The sequence below is a fragment of the Dipodomys merriami genome, unplaced genomic scaffold, assembly GCF_024711535.1.
Source record: "Dipodomys merriami isolate MVZ:Mamm:240054 unplaced genomic scaffold, mDipMer1.0.p SCAF_24, whole genome shotgun sequence".
NCBI classification, from domain to species: domain Eukaryota; kingdom Metazoa; phylum Chordata; class Mammalia; order Rodentia; family Heteromyidae; genus Dipodomys; species Dipodomys merriami.
The window spans coordinates 16,277,857-16,298,596 of NW_027203826.1; the positions used below are offsets into that span (position 1 = coordinate 16,277,857).

At 36.0% G+C, this 20,740-nt stretch overlaps 1 protein-coding gene and 1 long non-coding RNA gene across 2 annotated transcripts; one reads left to right on the forward strand and one right to left on the reverse strand.

Moving 5' to 3' along the window:
* The first annotated feature begins 1,069 nt into the window (after positions 1–1,069).
* On the forward strand, positions 1,070–1,993 carry LOC138835634 (olfactory receptor 13G1). The gene has a single exon (XM_070034107.1). The coding sequence runs from the start codon at positions 1,070–1,072 to the stop codon at positions 1,991–1,993; it is 924 nt and encodes a 307-aa protein (XP_069890208.1).
* Positions 1,994–2,679: 686 nt separating this feature from the next.
* Positions 2,680–5,835, reverse strand: LOC138835636 (uncharacterized). The gene is made up of 3 exons (XR_011374673.1): positions 5,611–5,835; positions 5,102–5,251; positions 2,680–2,969 (listed from the first exon to the last, which is right to left on the reverse strand). It is a non-coding gene; the product is annotated as an uncharacterized lncRNA (long non-coding RNA).
* Positions 5,836–20,740: the final 14,905 nt, after the last annotated feature.

The window sequence follows — 20,740 nt, forward strand, 5'->3', positions numbered from 1 at the left end:
AATGATGCTTATCAAGATGAACTCCAAGAAATAGAAACAAGAGGATTTTTATTGTACAGTTTGCAATTATTTTCTTTTTCCTTTTGATTCTATTCCCAATATTTTTTCTATTGATCCATAAACTTTCTCAATTTGAGATTTTAATTTTGATCTTGTGACTGAGTTCTCTCCTGTGTTCCAGAGAAATGATCAGTAGAAAATATTGTCCAATAAGATGAATAAATGTCAGTAAACATAATTTTTCCAAAAGATGTGCTTTCTTCACTTTAATTATGAAAATTCAACTTACACTTAAATATCAGTGTGTGTAAATGCACACAGGCTAAAAGGGGATAATGCTTTATTGTTTCTCAATGTCTGATATCAGATTTTTGATTCAGAAATGGGATGTTCAAACCAGAATTCAACAGTAACTATCTTAATGGTTAGTTTATATCATTTTAATATCAGATTTTTAAAAAATATTTAAATTTCAGACATCAGCTATCTCCTCTATATTTCGCTGCTCCAAACTCATTTCTACTAAAACATTTATCTTCTTGCAAACCTCATTCATGTCATTCAGTTTTTGTGTACACTTGCCATAATGTTTAGTAGGGATTTACCCTGGAATGTTCCACTCTAACCCTATGAGCCTCTAATGTTTTATAGTTAGCCAAGTTATTGAAATGTGTATTTATTTGCATATATCCATTGGATATATATGTGGGGGGAGAGGAAAATTATGTTCACATTTCAAGCAAAATATGTTGTATTGAAATATTTGAAGACATATATTTTTCTTCTATTTTTCTTTCCAATCTTTGTCCTCAGTTTATCTGAGTTACCCATGGAAGAATACGCCTCAGAGAATGAAATCTGTCTGATTTCAGTATCAGAGAATATTGCCTGGAAATCAAAACTCCATCCTGAGAGAATTCACATTGAAAATCTGTATCACATTAATAATGAAACCATTAAGTATAAGCCCCCACACAGCCTTCACTATCTCCTGATGCCAGCATGCGCATCCTTTTAGTTCTCAGCTGCTCATGTTCTACAATGACTTCCATGTAATTACCCATGCAAAATGAACCACAGCACCGTCACTGAGTTCCTCATCCTGGGACTTACCAAAAGACCTGAACTCCAGGGAATTCTCTTCATCATCTTTCTCTTTATCTACCTCGTGGCTTTCCTGGGCAATCTTCTCATTGTCATTGCCATAATCTATAACACCACCTTGCATACTCCCATGTATGTTTTCCTTCTGGCACTGGCCATTGTGGATATCATCTGCACCACCACCATCATACCGAAGATGCTCAGCAACATGCTAACATCAAGCAACACCATTTCCTATGGAGGGTGCATGTCTCAGCTCTTCTTCTTCACCTGGTCTCTGGGGGCTGAGATGGTTCTGTTCACCACCATGGCCTATGACCGCTACGTGGCCATCTGTTTCCCTCTTCATTATAGTACCATTATGAATTATTATATGTGTGTAGCCTTGCTCAGCATTGTCATGGCTATTGCAGTAACAAATTCCTGGGTACATACAGGTCTTATCCTGAGGTTGACTTTCTGTGGGCCAAACACCATTAATCACTTCTTCTGTGAGATACCCCCTCTGCTGGCTCTGTCTTGCAGCTCTGTAAGGGCTAATGAGGTGATGTTGTACGTAGCTGACATCACTCTGGCAGTAGGGGACTTCACCCTCACCTGTATCTCCTATGGTTTTATCATTGCTGCCATTCTCCGCATCCGCACAGCAGCAGGCAAGAAGAAGGCCTTTTCTACATGCTCCTCCCACCTCATCGTGGTATCCTTGTATTATTCCCCTGTGATCTACACCTACATCCGCCCAGCTTCCAGCTACACATTTGAAAGGGATAAAGTTGTAGCTGCACTCTATACCCTTGTAACACCCACCTTAAACCCCATCGTGTACAGTTTCCGAAACAAGGAGATGCAGGCAGGGATTAGGAGGATGTTCTCATTTCTGAAGCATTAGTGGTTTCAGGAGGGACCCTTATTGGTCTCATCTCTTAAAGACATTTCAGGTTTGACTGCTTCAGTTACCACTTTTATGTTTCCTTTTTATGTTATTTTAGCCCCATTTCTAATGATTCTGTCTCAATGATTTCATAAGCTTCATATAAACAATATTTATAGGTCAAAGTACATAACATCCTCACAAGAATATGTATCTCAACACATACCTGAACATCTTTCTAAAAGTATATATCTAAGATAAAATTCTCATACATACATATACACAAACAATCATCACACAGACACATGTAACAAATATAAATTCAAATATTATAGAATTCACTAGTGTAAGAATCAACTTAAGTCTCCAATTTACATAGCAAGAAATATATTTAACGATTGTAAAATATATTTGGGACATGAATAATATAGTTGTCCCTTCACATAGAAGTATTGCTTATCATTCCACTGAAATATATTGTATGATCAGCCCTGGAAATACAGTTCTTAAAATGATCTTATTTCATAGTTGCTTTTGAATTTTTACTCCATGGATGCAGAAATTATATATTGTTATTTTAAAATGCCTTACCTAATAATGAATACAAAATTCTTAGTAAATATACACCTAACTCACCAGAATGAACTCTTCTATATCCTCTAGTGAAAGGCCAGCATGAATGCACACACAGGTGTACAATTAGATTTACTGTGTGAGTATATAAAACAGAATGGTAACACATTAAATGACCTATGAATGTGTGCAGTAACATAATAATCAAGGAAAAGGGACTTCCTTCTCAATTGGGTGATGATAAATTTCAGCCAATTTTGTATTAATGCATGATGAACAAAGATGCAATAACCACTCAGATCATCTGGAAGGAGAAGATGCTGATCATTTTCCAGGTCCTCAATTTTCTTTGTGCTCTGTTCATAAAAGGGCCTTGTGTCTGAATTATTCCATCTTTGTGGACTTTTCTGATGCTGATAACCTGTAATATTAAATTCATTTATATCAACAGCACACCACCATTGTCTGGCTCTTCAATCAGACAAAGTCTCAGCAAATAATTATTTCTTTCTGATTTCATTGTCAATGGCTTCTCTTATTAAAGTCATAAAGAAAGTTAAATTAATAATGTAGGTTAATCTTCCACAGTACACAAATATTAAACAGTTGAATCAATGTGACTCTTTTTCTGAAATTGGGGAATTATAAGTTTGATTTCAAATAGTAAGACCATTATCTTTGTAACCATCCAACTTATTTTTCTCAGTTTTATTAAGGAAGAGTTGATGAATAAAATGGAAATATATTTATGGTCTATGATGTGAGTTTTTGACACACGTATGGGTTGTAAAATACAGATAATATCACATCACATAATTATCATTTTTCTGTGTTCACATTTAATCTAGCATCAATTTTCAAGTATATAATAAATAAATATTGAATTATGCAATTCAATAGATCTATAAAATTCATTCATTATGTCAATTTTTGATCCATACTGTTCCAAAAGTTTTAAAAGTTTTGCTAAGCGCTGATAGCTCTTTCCTCAGAAGGCTGAGATCCGAGGATCATGGTTCAAAGCTAGTCTGGGCAGGCAACTCCACAAAACTCTTATCTTCAATTAACCACCAAACAACTAGAAGTGGAGCTGTGTCTGGAAGTGTTAGAGCACTAGCCTTGAGCAGAAAAGCTCAGGTACAGCAACCAGGCCCTGAGTTTCGTTCCCTTAACCAACAGCAACAAGTTTTAATGGAGGCTGGAACCAGTAATGTCACTCAGTGAAAGAACAATCAGCTAGTGAGCAGAAGGCCCTGGGCTTAACCAAAGGCTTAACTAATAATGAGAGGATTAACATTGATCAATAGTCATTATATTCATAAAGTGCTTTGTTGAATGGCAACTTCTTTGTATAACTACTTAAAGATAATAGAAAATAGTGTGTGTTCATAAATTACTTGTGAACATTAGATTAAAAAATACACGTGCCGGCAGCCAGTGGCTCATGCCTGTAATCCTAGCTACTCAGAAGGCTAACATCTGAGGTTCACGGTTCAAAGCCAGCCCGGGCAGGAAAGTCCGTGAGACTCTTATCTCCAATAAACCACCAGAAAACTGAAAGTGGTGCTGTGGCTCAAACAGTAGAGAGCTCGCCTTGAGCTTAAGAGCACAGGGACAGCACCCAGGCCCAGAGTTCAAGCCCCATGACCGACAAAAAAAAAAAAAATACCTGTGACTGGAAATGTCAAAATAAATGGTTGTTTTAAAAATGTACATTATGAGTCCTCTCTTCTCAAGGTTTGTTTGATGTGGCTTCTGCATTATTCTTGGTTGTAATTATAAGAAACATAACATTGTAATATGCGAATTAATGAATGCACAGCATCTTTTTCAAATTATTATATGATTCTCTACCTAATCTATTGTAAAGTAACATATATTGCATGAAACATAGGACATTATTAATTCTGTGCACATCTGTATGTGTAGGAAATCCATATTTAATATGAAGATGCTATAAATAATATATTTTCACACACAGGGCCATATGCACCCTAGCAGTGCAAATATCCATCCTTACTGTGAACCCATTCGTTATTTTAAATTTCACAGCTGGTTTCAAATTTTTCCACTATTTATTTGTTGATATGTGAATAAAGGATAGGCAGAATTATGACACACTACAAATTTTCCCTTCTAGAATATGCAGCAATAATAAACTGGATATACGATGATAATAAGGTTCAAGCTTCATTAAGCTATTTCAACCTCTATTAGAGAAACAATTCTGGTTGACTAAATGCAATTGTAAGACAAATCCTTATATCACTTCCTGTTTAGCTGTAAGTAACAGAGACTACTATTCTGGTCCTTATTTTTGAAATTATATTTTTATTATCTTTACTTACAGAAAGAAGTTACTATTTAACGACTCAGTTTATATGTACAAAGCATCTTGCTCAGTGTCTGCCCTTTCATCATCCGTGCCCATCTACCTCAACACATCCTCTCCCTTGTAATTTCCTATTTTCATAGGATATGTATTGAGTATGAGGACCACGTCCCCCCTCCCTTCCCCTCTTCATTCCTTTTTTCACTCATTTGAGATCTCACCTCATTATATCATCCAGCTGGACTTGTGCTGAACTTGGTGATTCAGATAAGTCATGTGAAATTAATATTTCAAAGATTATGGGATTGGGGACAATATCAATACAGCAAGTCTTTGAGTTGTTGGAAATCAAGAGAAACATCACACATGAGCTGTAAAGCATATTAAAAGAAACAATAGCAGAAAGCTTTAAAAATCTGGAAACACATGTAAATACACAGAAAGAAGTAACATGGTCAAAGTTTTAGAGCAGACCCAATCCAATTGTCACCGTTTCAAGAAAAACTGTAATCAAAATGCCAAAATTCAAAGACATCCCCTCCAGCATCTGTTGTTATTAGAGTTCTTGATAATGGACATTTTAACTGAGGTGAGGTGGAATCTCAACATTGTTTTGATGGAGGGTACGTGGCCAAAAGGGAACAGTACTATACTGTTGATGGGAGTTTAAATTTGTCCAACTCCTCTGGAAATCAGTGTGGAGATTCCTTAAAAGATCATATCCCTGTACCTTGTGCTGACAGTTGACAGCTGAAATATCCACCTGTATATTTTCTGACTTCGTTGTATCTTTTCTATAGATTGTGATGCTGCTGTGAACAAGACAAAGACTCTGGCAATTAGAAACTTTTCTTCCTAGTTTTAACCAAATCTAAATAAATTCACTTTCCATATGCATTTGTGTGTATGTATGAATATGTATATGTATGGATACATATATTCATATAAACACAGCCATACATATTCTCTCTCCCTCTCCCTCACCATTTCCTATACCCTTGCCTCATTCTCTGTGAGGTAGTATTCCAAACCAGAACCGAATTTTATGACCTCACAAGGACAGCTGTTAGCTGTTAACAGACAGGAAGAGAAAAGTTTGTGAAATCTATCATATAGCCTGGTATGTGTAGTTAACAGTTAATAATGTTATATTATGTCTTTGCAAGATGCTGAGAAGGATGTTAGATTCTTTCCACAAATCTGATAACTATAAAGTAACGAGTTTTCTAATTAGCTCCATTTAATCACCCACAATGCAGATACCCTTAAAAGCTCTATCTTACACAGTTGATGCATACAATTAATAGCAAAATGAAATCACTCTTATAAGTCCCAGAAAAAAAACGGATTTGTCTAATCTGGGGAGAGAAAGGGGAATAACAAAACTCTGAAACAAGGACACAATGCCCTATTGCAACAAAGATACCCACAGGTCAGTATATTGGAAACAAACTACAACTTCGGGCAGGTTAGGGCTTGGGGAAGGGGGAGTAAGGGGAAGTGTGAGAGGTGGGGGAAGGAGGGAGGGGGTAACAATGACCGACAAGTAATGTACTCATTGCCTTACTCATGTAACTGTAACCTCTCTGTACAGCATCTTTACAATAAAAATAAAAAATAAAAATCTATAGTTTTGTTTTGTTTTGTTTTTCCCCCTGTCAGTCATGGGGCTTGAATTCTGGGTCTAGGTGCTCTCCCTGAGATCTTCAAATCAAGGCAAGTGCCACTTGATCCACAGCGCCACTTCTGGTTTTCTGGTGGTTAATTAGAGATAAGAGTCTCATGGACTTTCCTGGCTGGGCTGGCTTAGAACTGCTATCATCAAATCTAAGCCCCCTGAAAAACCAGGATTACAGATGTAAGCCACTGGCACTCAGCTTGAACTATAGTCTATTTAAATAATATTTTATTTTATTGTAAAGGTGATGTATAGAGGAGTTACAGTTACATAAGTAAGGTAAAGATTGCCGGGCGCTGGTGGCTCACGCCTGTAATCCTAGCTACTCAGGAGGCTGAGATCTGAGGATCGCGGTTCAAAATCAGCCCCGGCAGGAGAGACCGTGAGACACCTATCTCCAATAAACCACCAGAAAACCGGAAGTGGTGCTGTAGCTCAAGTGGTAGAGCGCTCGCCTTGAGCTGAAGAGCTGAGGGACAGCGCCCAGGCCCAGAGTTCAAGCCCCACGACCGACCAAAAAAATAAAATAAAATAAGTAAGGTAAAGAGTAAACTTATTATCAAATAGTGTTACCTCTTCCGTCATTTTCTCCCACTTTCCCCACATGACTCTACCCCCACCAATTTGTAAAGTTCACTTCCAACATAGTCTGTTGAGTATCACTGTCTTATTTGTTCACTGTTCATATTGTTTGTCCTTTGTCTCACCATTTTGTGACTCCCTTCCTTTCCCCAAATCAGATAAATGTATATAAAAGACATGGGACACCAAAATCAAAAGCAATAACAAGAGGGGATTAAGCAATGGGGGTAAAAAAAAGAATGAAAAATGAAGTAACTTCACACAGTATATTAAAATGACAATTCTTTCAATATCTTGCAGTTCATTTTGATTAGCATCATTTTATTTGTCAATAGATATTGAGCTATTGTAATCTTCTGCTATGATTCTCCTAGACATATACTAGTTAATACAAATGAGGGAAACCATGGAGCCTATGTTTCTTTGCATCTTGCTTACTTCATTTAATATGATTTTTCCCAAGCTTTCCCATTTCCTTATAAATGGGGCAATTAATTTCTTTCTGATGGAAGTGTAGAATGCCATTGTTCATGTATATCACATTTTCTTTGTCCAATCCTCTACTGAGGGGCATTGGTTTAGTTACATATCTTAGCTTTGGTAAATAATGCTGCAATGAACATAGTTGTGCTTGTAGCCTTGTTTGTGATCATTTGAGCAAATGCCCAGGAGTGGGATTGCCAAGTCATAGGGGAGCTCTATGTGTAGTCTTTTGAGGAATCTCTATAGTGCTTTCCAGAGTGGCTGAACCAGTTTACATTCCTACCAACAGTGTAGTAGTGTTGAGTTTTGGCCACCAGCATCTGTTCTTATTTCTTTTCTTGATAATGTCCATTCTAACTGGGGTGAGGTAGAATCTCAATGTAGTTTTCATTTGCATTTCTTTTATGGACAGAGATATTGAGCATTCCTTCGTTTGTCTATTGACTGTTCTTATTTCCTCTCCAGATAACTCTTTTTAATTCTTTAGGCCATGTATTAATGGGTTCTTTCTTTTAGTATTTGTTAGGGGGTTAACTTTTTGAGCAGTATGTATATTTTTGATATGAGGTCCTTCTCTGTTGTAGAGCTAGGGAAGACTTTCTAATCTTTGGGCTTTCTATTTAGCTTGCTAGCTATGTCCTTGGCCATGCAGAAGCTCTGCTGTTTAATACAGTATCATTTATCCAGCCTTTCTTTGCTTATTGTGTTTCTGGGTCTTTATTAAGGAAGTTTCAACCTATGCTAAAGAGCCCTATGTACTTCTCCTAACTCTTTGTGTAGCATTGTCAGGGTATCTGCTCTTACCTCAAGGTCTTAAATCCATTTGAATTGATTCAGGTGCAAGGTGATATATAAAACCATGACTTCAGTTTTCTGCATATGTATAGCCTATTTTGCCAGCATCATTTGTTGAAGAGGCTGTCTTTCTGCCATCTAATGATTTGGGCTCCCTTATCAAATATTAGGTGGCCATAGGCCTGCAGGATCATTTCTGGGTTTTCAGTTCTATTCCAATTGTTCTCAGTCTTCTTCATGTGCAGTAAAAAGCTCTTTTTAATAACTATGGCTTCATGATAGAGTTTGAGTTTGGGTATTGATATTCCTCCAGCACTGTTTATTCCTGCTAAGGATTGTTCCTGCTATTTAGGGCCTTCTATTATTGCATATGAATTTTTTGGATTGAATATTCTATTTTCTATTTCATTAAGGAATGTTGTTAGGATATTGATGGATATTGCATTGAATTTGTAGGTTTGTGCAGTATTACCATTTTCACAATGTTAATCTTCCCAATCCAGGAGCATGTGAGGTGTTTCCACTTCTTTAAATCTGCTTTACAAACTTGAGAATCTGGAAGAAATGGAAGAATTTCTAGCAAATATTGATATATACCCAAACTAAATCAAGAAAATTTAAACCAACTAAATGGACCTATCTCCCATATTGAATATAAATGGCAGTAAAAGACCTCACATCCAGGAAAAGCACAGGAACAGATGGATTCACTGATGATTCTATAAGGCCTTCAAAGAAGAACCCATTTCTTTTTTTTGGGGGGGGGTTCCGGTTGTGGGGCTTGAACTCTGGGCCTGGGCACTGTCCCTCAGCTCTTCAGCTCAAGGCTAGCACTCTACCACTTGAGCCACAGTGCCACTTCAGGCTTTTTTTTTCCTGCTTATGTGGTGCTGAGGAATCAAACCAAGGGCCTTGAGCATGCAAGGCAAGTATTCTACCACTGAGCCACCTTCCCAGCCTGAAGAACCCATTTCAATACTCCTCAAACTCTTCAAATTGAAAGCAAAAGATCAATACAAAACTCCTTCTATTAGAACAACATAACTTTCATCCTCAAATGAGATAGGGATCCATCAAAGAAAGAGACCTATAGGCCCATTTCTTTCATGAATATTGAAGCAAAACTTCTCAATAAAATTCTAGCCAACTGACTTCAACAACTAATCAAAATACTCATACACTATGAACAAACAGGACTCATTCCAAGGATGCAAATCTGGTTCAATATGTGTAAGTCAATTAATGTAATTCAACACATCAATAGGAGCAAGGATAAGAACCACATGATCATCTCAATAGACACAGAAAAAGTATTTGACAAGATCCAACACCTCTTTATGATGAAAGCTCTGGAGAAACTATGTATCCATGTAACAAAGGGCTGTATATGACAAACCTACAGCTAGCATCATAATTAGTGGTGAAAAGTTAAGAACACTTCCTCTAAAATCAGGAATGAGGAATGAGGATGTTCACTCTCTACACTCCTCTTTAACATACTACTGGACTTCCTAGCCAGAGCAATAAGGCAAGAGACAAACATAAAGGATATTCCAATAAGGAAAGAAGAAGTAAAACTCTCCCAAGATAGGGGCAAAAGTAGTTTGTTTCTTTCTTATTATTGTTTTTAAAGTATTTATAAGGTACCATGTGATTTTTTTGTTGTTGTTGCTTTGTATATCCCTACCCCACCATATAAACCCTATTTCACTGTATTTGATGTTGGTATAATTTGGGGAGGAGAAGGGAAAAAACAAATTGTTTAAATAGGGATACAGGTGGACCCATTGCAACAATAAGATGTACAAGACATTATGTCAAAACCAGACTTTACAATTTAGGCAGGAGGGGTGGGGAAGTCTAGTTGAGGAGGTGGGAGGGAAAGGATGGTAGGGTAGAAACAAAGGAGGAGGCAACAATGCTTGATAAGAAATGTACTTATTACCTTGCTCATGTAACTGTGCAGTATTTTCACAATAAAAAAATACTTATTTAAAAAAACTCTTCATCTTTGTAGATGACATGCTCCTGTATTTAAAAAAAAAACCATATATTCCTCTCCTAAGTTACTTGAGCTGAACTAAAATTTTGGCAAAGCAGGAGGGTATAAATTAACCCACAAAAATCAATGGCTTTTCTGTATGACAAAAATAAAAAGAGTGAGGCTGAAATCAGAAATGTAACACTTGTATTTGAATCTGGTGCCCTAAATCTTGTATATACCATTTTTTCTAATTTGGAGATTGGAAGGGAAATAACAAAAAGCTGAAATAAAGATACAGGTTGACCCATTGTAACAAGGAGCTGTACAGATACTATGTTGAAAAGGAAATTTACAACTTTGAAGGTAGGAGGAAGGGGGAGTTGGGGAGGTTGGAGGGAAGAGGTAGTAGGAGAAAAACAAAGGAGGGATAACAATGCTCCATAGGAAATGTACTCATTGCCTTACTCATGTAACTGTAACCCCTCTCTACAGTATCTTTACAATAAAATATATATATTAAAAAATCCCTTTGTTTCAACCTCCTTGAATGGACTGCATGTTCCTATTCCAATACTATACTGTTCTCAACTGGTCTTATTTGATCTTTAAAGAAGTTTCTTTTTATAATATTAATGTTATAATATTATATTATTAAATATTGATTATATTTTATATATCTATTATATTAATATAATATAGTATATTATTTTATAATATTTATAATATTTACAAATGTCAAATTTCAAAATAACTTTAAACTACATATTTAACTATTGAGACTGTATGTTGCTGAGAACAGAATAACAATAATTTAGGCAGGGAAATAATCACTGAATATCACATGAAGGACAACTAGTGAGGTTTGTCTTCACTCCAAAGGTCTCCAGTTTAAGAAGTACTTTTCCTTAAATGGTAGCTAAAATAGAAATACTATGGCTGACATATCTCAGATCAATTCAATCTAGCCAAAAGATTTGAAGTTTTCACTGAGTCTCCTAAATATTTTCCCAAACTGATATTTTTTTTTGCATGTGGGGATAGATCTGGCCAAATTTATGGGTCTTAGGGATAAATAATATGGATGTATAAACTTTAATTAAATATCTCCTTGTTAAGGAAATTGACTGGTATGTGTTTTGAAACAAAATAAAATAATTATATTTCCATTTTGTGACAACTTTACTATAAAGTTCTGACTTAGTTAAAATATTAATGGAAAGGAAAGTTTTAAATCTGGAATTTTGTCTAACACACATTGAAATCAGCAATCATTCCAAGGAAACAGTTCATCCTTGAAAAGGTCAATTTTACTCTAAGGGTCAATAATCAAGTAGAGATATATTCATGGAACATAGCCCAGGAGTTAAATGAGCCAAATACACCAAGAAGAGATTAGGGAGCTACTTTAATGAATTCATGGACATAAACAAGACACCTTTAATAATTAATGGGACCTGCCTTGGGACTGAGAATTGTATCTGATCCCAAGAGAAACAAAACTTTTGTCAAGTTGCCTTCAGATTTGGCTGTTTTTAAGTTCCCTTTAAGTTTACTCAGGGTTTATTACTGACCAGAAAGCCAGAAGGAGCTAAAATAAAAACCCTAGGGATGTTTACTTAACTTCTGGTCCCTTTGAGATCCAAACTGCAGAGAAAGTGTCTGTAATTTTTTTAATAGGAACTTTCTAATTGTTATATTGTAACATCTTAACAAGTCCCCATGTAGGCTCAGAGCTGAGGTTGAGTTGGCTGGGATCCCATCTCCTGAATCTCCCTTAAGAAAAAAAGAAGAAAAAAAAATCTGCAACCGAGTTTCCCATTTCTTTTGTGTCTGTGCAAGAGAGTTTAAATCCTTTCACAATCCCTGTCCTTTTATAAAGCATGCTCTGATTTTAATAAAACATCTCAATGGGAGGATAAATGAGTGATTATCCAATGCAAGAATGTCTCTGGAGGCCAGTCTTCTCATCAGATCACAACAGTCACATTTTGTATTCAATTCCTGGGTAATTCTAGGATAATTCTGATGCTTTTTACTTCCTCTCCCTTAGTCATTTGCTTCTCTCCTGTCTGCTTTTCATACAGACCATTTGTGAAACAGAACAGACCACTACAGAGTCCTCCATTAAGAAACAAACTTCAAGGAAAAGGTGCTAACAGTTGTTCATGCCAGCAACTTCACAAAACCAATTGTTTTTGTAATTTAATTCAAAAACCCATATTTGCCACTCTTCTTCCCCAATCCCTCCTTTCTTACTTCCTCAAACCATCTGGCAGGTAGATCCAGCCTAAAACACCTAACTATAGACTAGCTATCCCATATCCAATCAGACCACATGAAGACATGACTATGTGTGTGCCATTTTCACAGTTACAACACAGAGTACATTGTACTCTCCCTAGGGCTTTCTCAGGGTTCATCTCTAGTCTTCATATATTTGGTTGAAGAATGTTATGTGCTTTTAGTAACACACTTAATATTATACACTATTAATTATACATAGGAGTTTGTAATATGCAATTATTAATTTAAAATGCCTTTTGTTATATCTCATACCAAATTATGTTTAATATTTTCCATATATATGTTTCATATATATGGGATAGGTTCAAAAGTAAAATTAATCAATATAGTTATTATAGGATTATATATCTAATGTTTTATATAGTCATATGGAAAATTATTTTATATTTGGATAGATCCCACAAACAAATGCTTTATATACAGTGATATACTTTTATTATGACATATGTATATTTGTATGTTGTGTGTAAGTATATACATGTGTGCATATATATACATTTACATATACAGCATATGTCTATGTTTTGCTGGGTATTGAACACCCAGGTTTTTGCATGTTATAGACTTTTTAATTTAATTTTATTGTTATTATAAAAGGGATACAAAATTCATATGGAACAATAAAAGACCCCGAGTAGCAAATATAATCCTCAACAGAAAGAACAGTGCTGGAGGAATATCATTATCAAATTTCAAACTCTACTATAAAGCCGTAGTAATCAGAACAGCTTGGTACTGGTACAAGAACAGACCTCAGGACCAATGGAATAGAATTGAAAACACAGAAATGAACCTACAGACCTAAAGCCATCTAATCTTCCATAAGGGAGCTAAAAAAAATAGAATGGAAGAAAGACAGCCTCTTTAGTAAATGGTGCTGGCAAAAATTGGTTAATCACTTGTAGCAAACTAAAGCTAGATCCTTATGTATCACCCTGTACCAGAATAAAATACAAATGGATCAAAGTCCTTGTAGTCAAAGCAGACACTCTGAAAACATTACAGGATAGAATAGGAGAAACCCTAGGTCTCCTTGGCACAGGCTGAAATTTCTTAATAGAGACCCAGAAACACAACAAATCACAGAAAGGTTGGACAATGGGATTGCATGAAATTGCAGAGCTTCTGCATGGCAAAGGACATAGCTAGCAAGATCAATAAAAAGCCCACAAATTGGGAGAAGATCTTCACTAGCCATACAACGGACAAGGGTCTCATATCCAAAATATACTTGGAACTCGGAAAACTCCCCCAACAACAAATGTTCAAAGAAACAACTGCCCAATAAATAAGTGGGTTAAAGACTTAAAGAGAAACTTCTCTGAAGAGGAAAGAAGGATGGCCAATAGACACATGAAGAAATGCTCAACCTCCCTAGCCATAAAAGAAATGCAAATCAAAACAACATTGAGATAGCACCTTACCCCAGTTAGAATGGCTATAATCAAGAACTGTAATAACAACAGATGCTGGAGAGGATATGCACAGAAGGGAACCTTACTGCATTATTGGTGGGAGTATAAACTTGTTCAACCACTTTGGAAAGTAGTATGGAGGTTCTTCAAAAGATTCCACATAGAGCTCCCCTATGACCCAGCAATCCCACTTTTGGGCATTTACCCAAATGTTCACAAACAAGACCACACTAAAGCTACCAGCACAACTATGTTTATTGCAGCATTATTTACCATAGCTAAGATATGGAACCAACCCAGATGCCCCTCAGTAGATGAATGGATCAAGAAAATGTGGTATCTATACACAATGGAATTCTATGCCTCCGTCAGAAAGAATGACATTTCCCCATTTGTTCGGAAATGGAAATATTTGGAAAAAATTATATTAAGTGAAGTAAGCCAAGCCCAAAGAAACGTAGGTCCCATGGTTTCCCTTATTTGCAATAACTAGTATATATCTGAGTCAGGCAGAAAAGGTCAGATAAGGTGACATTAGGGAAATGAACCCTAAAATGTACTCAAATGTTTTTTTTTCTTTCATGCGATTGTTTCTAACACATTTATAAGATTATTTCTTTGTTGCTTTGTATGACCCTCCCCCACGGTATAACCCCTGCTTTCACTGTATTTGGTGTCGGTATAATTTGTGGAAGGGAAAGGAAAAAACAAATCGTTTAAATAGGGATACAGGTGGACCCATTGCAATAATGAATTTTACAAGTCGTTATGTTGAAAATGATCTTTACAACTTTGGTGGGGGGGGGAGGAGGATATAGAGGGGCGGGGGGAAGTATGGGAAGGGATGGGAAGGGGAAACAAAGGAGGAGGCTACAAATGCTTGATAAGAAATGTACTCATTATCTTGCCCATGTAATTGTACAGTATTTTCACAATAAAAAAATAAAATTAAAAAATAAATGGGATACACAAAGGACTGAAGTTGCATAAGCATCTTATTTCTTTAGCCATACTTGCTTTCTTAAACTTTCAGAGAATCTCATGTTTGGCTTAAATATTGACTGCAGTCCTCCAAACTTAGCCTCCTCACGGCTAGGATTATAGGCATGAGCCACCACATGTTTGTTGATCTGAAGTAACTTTGACAGTATGGAATTGCTGATATATAGACAAATCAACCAACTGAACAAATTACATTCTTGAAAATCTATGCACATGCCATTTCATACAACATATTGTACAATATATTGTACAACATACAACATACTACATATTGTACAACAAAGATGGCAGTTCATTGGACTAGGGCTGGACTCATTAGGACTGTACTTTTTAAATGTATATCAATGTATAAAAGTGACTTCCTACCATGCCAAAAAATATAAAGGGCTACAAATCAGAAAATATAATTTAATTCTCTAGGAGGAAAAGAAAAACTCTCTTTTTAGATCAACAACTGTTTCATAAACTAGGATAACAATTTCATTAACTAGGAATATGAATTCCTAATAATAACATATATGTTATATAATGTATTTTATATATAATAATGTAACTTCTTAAAGAAGAAATTAAATTGTGGCTATTTTAAGATTACTCACACAAACTCTTCCAAAGAGCTTGTAAACAGGCCAATGGTAATTAGACAGTTTGATATAATAATTGGAATATGCTCTAAATTCATACAATATAATATTTAAAAAGTGATCCTTGGAGGGTTAAATTCCATTTTAAGACATGTGGGTGCCTGGAACGCTCCATAGAATATTTTCCTAGATGACTATATTTCAGACAAGAATGGTCCCTGGCTACTCTTGGAAATAAATAGATCTATGAAAACATTGGAGAGAAAGAATACTATTTCTTTTTTTCCTTTTTCTTTTTTCTTTTTTTTCTTTCTTTTTTTCAGTCATGGGGCTTGAACTCAAGACATAGACACTGTCCCTAAGCCTCTTTGGGTTCAAGAATAGTCCTCTACCACTTGAGCCACAGAGCCACTTCTGGGTTTTGCTGAGTACTTTATTAGAGATAAGAGTCTCACAGACTTTTCCGCTTGGGGTTGACTTCAAACCATGATCCTCAGACCTCAGCCAACTGAATAACCAGGATTACAGGCAAGAGCCACAGGCCACTGGCACTCAGCATAAGGATAATTTTTAAGAGACAGAAGAAGAGTAGCCTGCTTTTCTCTTTCCCTATTTTTGGTTTCCTTCTGCTCTTATAAGAAAACTGAATTAGCTTTACATTGCCATAAAAGTAAGAGTTAAGGAGAATAATGTCAATATTCTCTTTACTTGCATTTCTTTTATGTACAGAGATGTTGAACATCTCTTCATGTGTCTGTTGGCCATTCTTCGTTTTTGGAGAAGTCTCTCTTGAAGTCGTTAGCCTATTTATTGTTCTTTCTTTAAGGATTTGGTTTTGGGGTTTCATTGTTGAGCTCTAAGTACATTTTATACATGAGACCTTTGCCTGATGCATAGCTACTAAAGATTTCCTCCCAACCTATGGGCTTTTTATTCATCTTGCTAGTTATGTCCTTTGTCATACAGAAACTCCAGTTTGATGCAGTCCCATTTATCTAGAGCTTCTTTGATTTGTTGTGATTCTGGATCTTTATTTAGGAAATTTCAACCCATTCCAAAGAGCACTAGTGTTTCCCCTATTCCTTCTTGTAATATTTTCACTGTATCTGGTCTTACATTTAGGTCCTTGATCCATTTGGAATTCATTCTGGTGGAGGGAAATATATTAGGATCTAGCTTGTTTTCTGCATATGGTTAGCCAATTCTACCAGCACCATTTCTTGAAGCGGCTGTCTTTCTTCCATCTTGTGGTTTGGCTCCATTATCAAATATTAAGTGGCTATAAGCCTGTAAGTTCATTTCTGTGTCTTCTATTCTATTCCACTGATCCTCAGACCTATTCTTTCGCCAGTGCCGTGCTCTATTTATTACTATGGCGTGGTAGGGTTTCAAGTTTAATACTGATATTCTTCCAAAACTGTTCTTCCTGGTAAGGATTGCTCTTTCTATTCAGATTTTCTACAATGTTTCTATTAAATAAGTGAAAATATTTGGTGGTAATTGATTAGTCCCTAATTTAGACATGTTTGATAGTTCTCTAGTGCCCTACCCAGCTGTCTCAAGTAGAGGGCTGTCAACCAAGCATTCCTCTATACTGCTTTCATATACAAACCTGTCTGCTTTGAATATTCCATAACTGCTGTGAGGAAACTATACCACACACACCATGCCACAAGCTAAAGCACAGCTTCAGCTCCAAAAGCCACTGTACCAGTTAAATATAGTTTCAAACAGTTCTGCACCAAGTTCTTTCACTATCACAAACCTTGGTTTGACCTGAAGTCATTGCACCCAGGTGCGAGGGGGAGCACTTCTCCTGGTGGCCCAGAAGAGGGCCACATATGATCTATAAAAACAGAGTTCTTTGTACATGGGATTGTTGTGATTGGTGTAAACACAATCCCTCATTTGCATGAAGGACTGTATATGAAGTTCAGCTGCCTTTGGCTATCACATAGCTTTGTAAAATATCCAGACATATGTTTATGACCTGTTTGCTTTATTTTTCTATGGGGGTATAATACCTCATAATACCTCCAACAAGTAGGATGTAAGAGTTCCTGCCTTATCCAAATGCATCCCCCTGATGTAGAGTTTGCTCCTGAGGCACATAGATGCCACAGCATCAGGGTATTCATACCAGATACCAGGAAAAAATATGCCTCACTACCAACTGCTTGCATCTTCCACTATACTTGGCTTCATAGGTAAGATCTCTGGGCAGATAACCACAGAAGACACTGAAACATGGCCTGTTTTGAATTTTAGATAAACATGTTATTTTGATGTTGATACCCCTTATTTTGGCCCTATCTCTGGTTTGACCTGTCACCTCTGAAACATGATGGCCATCACATTCATTTTAAAATGATGAATAAAAAATAGTTATTTACAAAAATACCCCTTAGCCAGGTGCAATTAAACCATCTACTCTTTCAGTGTGTCATAGGTGGTATTCTAAAATGTTTGACTAACAGCTTATAATAATATTACACTAAGCTCTATCCCACAAGGACAGGCTCTTGACATTTTCATGTAATTTTTACCATTTTCTTAGATAATGATGATATTTAGGAAAGAAAAGTGACATGAATTAAATAGTTATATATTAACACTTTTTTTCCAAAGGTAGGGGCTGGGAAGGTGGCTCAGTGGTAGAGCACTTGCCTTGCATGCATGAGGCCCTGGGTTCAATTCCTCAGCACCACATAAGCAAAAAGAAAAAAGAAAGTGGCGCTGTGGCTCAAATGGTAGAGTGCTAGCCTTGAGCTGAAGAGCTGAGGGACAGCGCCCAGGCCCAGAGTTCAGGCCCCACAACCAGAACCCAAAGGTAGCACCCACTACCTTCAATAGAAAAGATATTCATCGTCAAAATATGAACCATAGATCCAATCTCATTTCTCCAAAGCAAGGAGAGTAACACCCACGAGTTTGAAGCAGATTTTGTAGGATATCAGTGGCTCACATCTATTATTCTAGGTCTTCTGGAGGCTGAGATCTGGGGACTGTGGTTTCAATCCAGCCTGGGCAAGAAAGTCCATAAGACTCTTATCTCCAACTAACTACTAGAAAAAAAAACTGAAAATGGCTCTGTGACTCACAAGATAGAGTGCTACCCTAGAGAACAAAAGTTCTTAGCACCCAGATCTTGACTTCAAGCCCCAGGGCCTGACACTCTATATGTATATAAACATAAATACACATATATACATATATATGTATATATTGGTGTGTGTATGTATGTATGTATATATATACATATACATGTATATATGCATGCACATATATGCATGATTTTCTTCATTATCTTGTGGAAACTCATGAATATTCATTGCTTTGTGTTCAATTAAGAGACAGATGTTTCATTTTAACAAAACAAACTACAATTTTCACAATTTTTAAAAATCATTGAAAATTCTAGATCTCCAGGAGTGGCTGTCTATAAAAAACACCATAGCTAAGATGTGGATCCAATCCAGATGCCCCTCAGTAGGTGAATGGATAAAGAAGATATGAGATATAGATATATATCTATATATCTATATCTATATCTATCTATCTATATATATATATATATATCTCACATCTTCTGTATAATGTGCTTCTGGTATAATGTGTGCTACCTTTGATGCATAACTATTTAATTCATGTCACCTTTCCTTCATATATATATATATATATATATATATATATATATATATATATATATATATATATATATATATATATATATATATATATAGTGGAGTTTTGTGCTTCCAAGGAATTGTAAGGAATTGCAAGTGCTTGGAAAAAATTATAATAAGTGAAGTAAGTCAGACATAAAGAAAAATAGGATACATGATATCCCTCATTTGTAAGAACCAGAATATATCTACACTATTCTTAAAAGGGGCTCCCAGTTGCTTTGTATATATGACCATAAAAAATGAATCATATCAACATGAACCCTAATATATGAAAATAAGAGTCTGTTACTGTGTCCTGTAATTAGTTTTTTCTTCTATTTTCCTTTTCTTCTTCTTGTTTCTCTTTGTTTTCAGTACCATGTGTTTTATATGTAACACTGTTCTATGTGTGGAAGGGAAAGGGAACACAGAAACAACAGGAAAATGGGATGAACCAATGCAACACTGATATTCACTTGACATTAGGAGGGATAAGAACAGTACGACATAGGGAATGGATAGTGGGAGATAATGAGGGATTGGGTACAATGACTAAAAACAAATGCACTCATTTCCTTAGTTATATAACTATAACCCCTTGCTGATCAACTTTTCAATAAAAATATATTTTATAAAAAAGAACATGGTATAACCCATGCTTTCACTGTTTTTGATGCTGGTATGATTTGTGGAGGGGAAGGGAAAAAACAAATTGTTTAACTAGAGATACAGGTGGACCCATTGCAACAATGAGATGTACAAGTTATGCTGAAAAACAAACTTTACAACTTTGGGGGGGGATCAGGTGGGAGGAGGGGGGAGTATGGGAAGGAATGGGAAGGGGAAACAAAGAGAAGGCAACAATGCTTGATAAGAAATGTACTCGTTATCTTGCCCATGTAATTGTAACTCCTCTGTATTCTCACAATAAAAAAGTAGCAACAGAAAAAGAACACCTCAGTAACAGCTTCCAAATTGAAAATGACCTACATGCATCTATGTAGTTGTCAAAGTCAAGAGAAAATTGTCTAGCAAAACTCTCTTTCAGATAAAGAAAATTCATGAACTTTCCCAGAAGTATAGCACCACAAAGCCTGCTTTAAAAGAACTGCTTAGAGAATTCTTTAAGATAAAGTACAAGTTGTCAAGAATAACTTATTCTACTACTATAATAATGTTTATATGTGTGAAATTGAAAGAATAAGAAATAGCACACCATATCTAGAATAATTAAGAAAGATAACCATACTAGAGATAAACAATTTTACCCCAGTACAGAAATACAAGTCAGATATATGAATGGTAAGTATAAGTAAATTGTAATTGCAATGGCAGAGCCTATAACACTAGCTACTCAGGAGAAAG

Excerpts from the sequence above, each read along its gene's own strand:
- LOC138835634 (XM_070034107.1), top strand. The coding sequence starts at position 1,070 with ATGAACCACAGCACCGTCACTGAGTTCCTCATCCTGGGACTTACCAAA.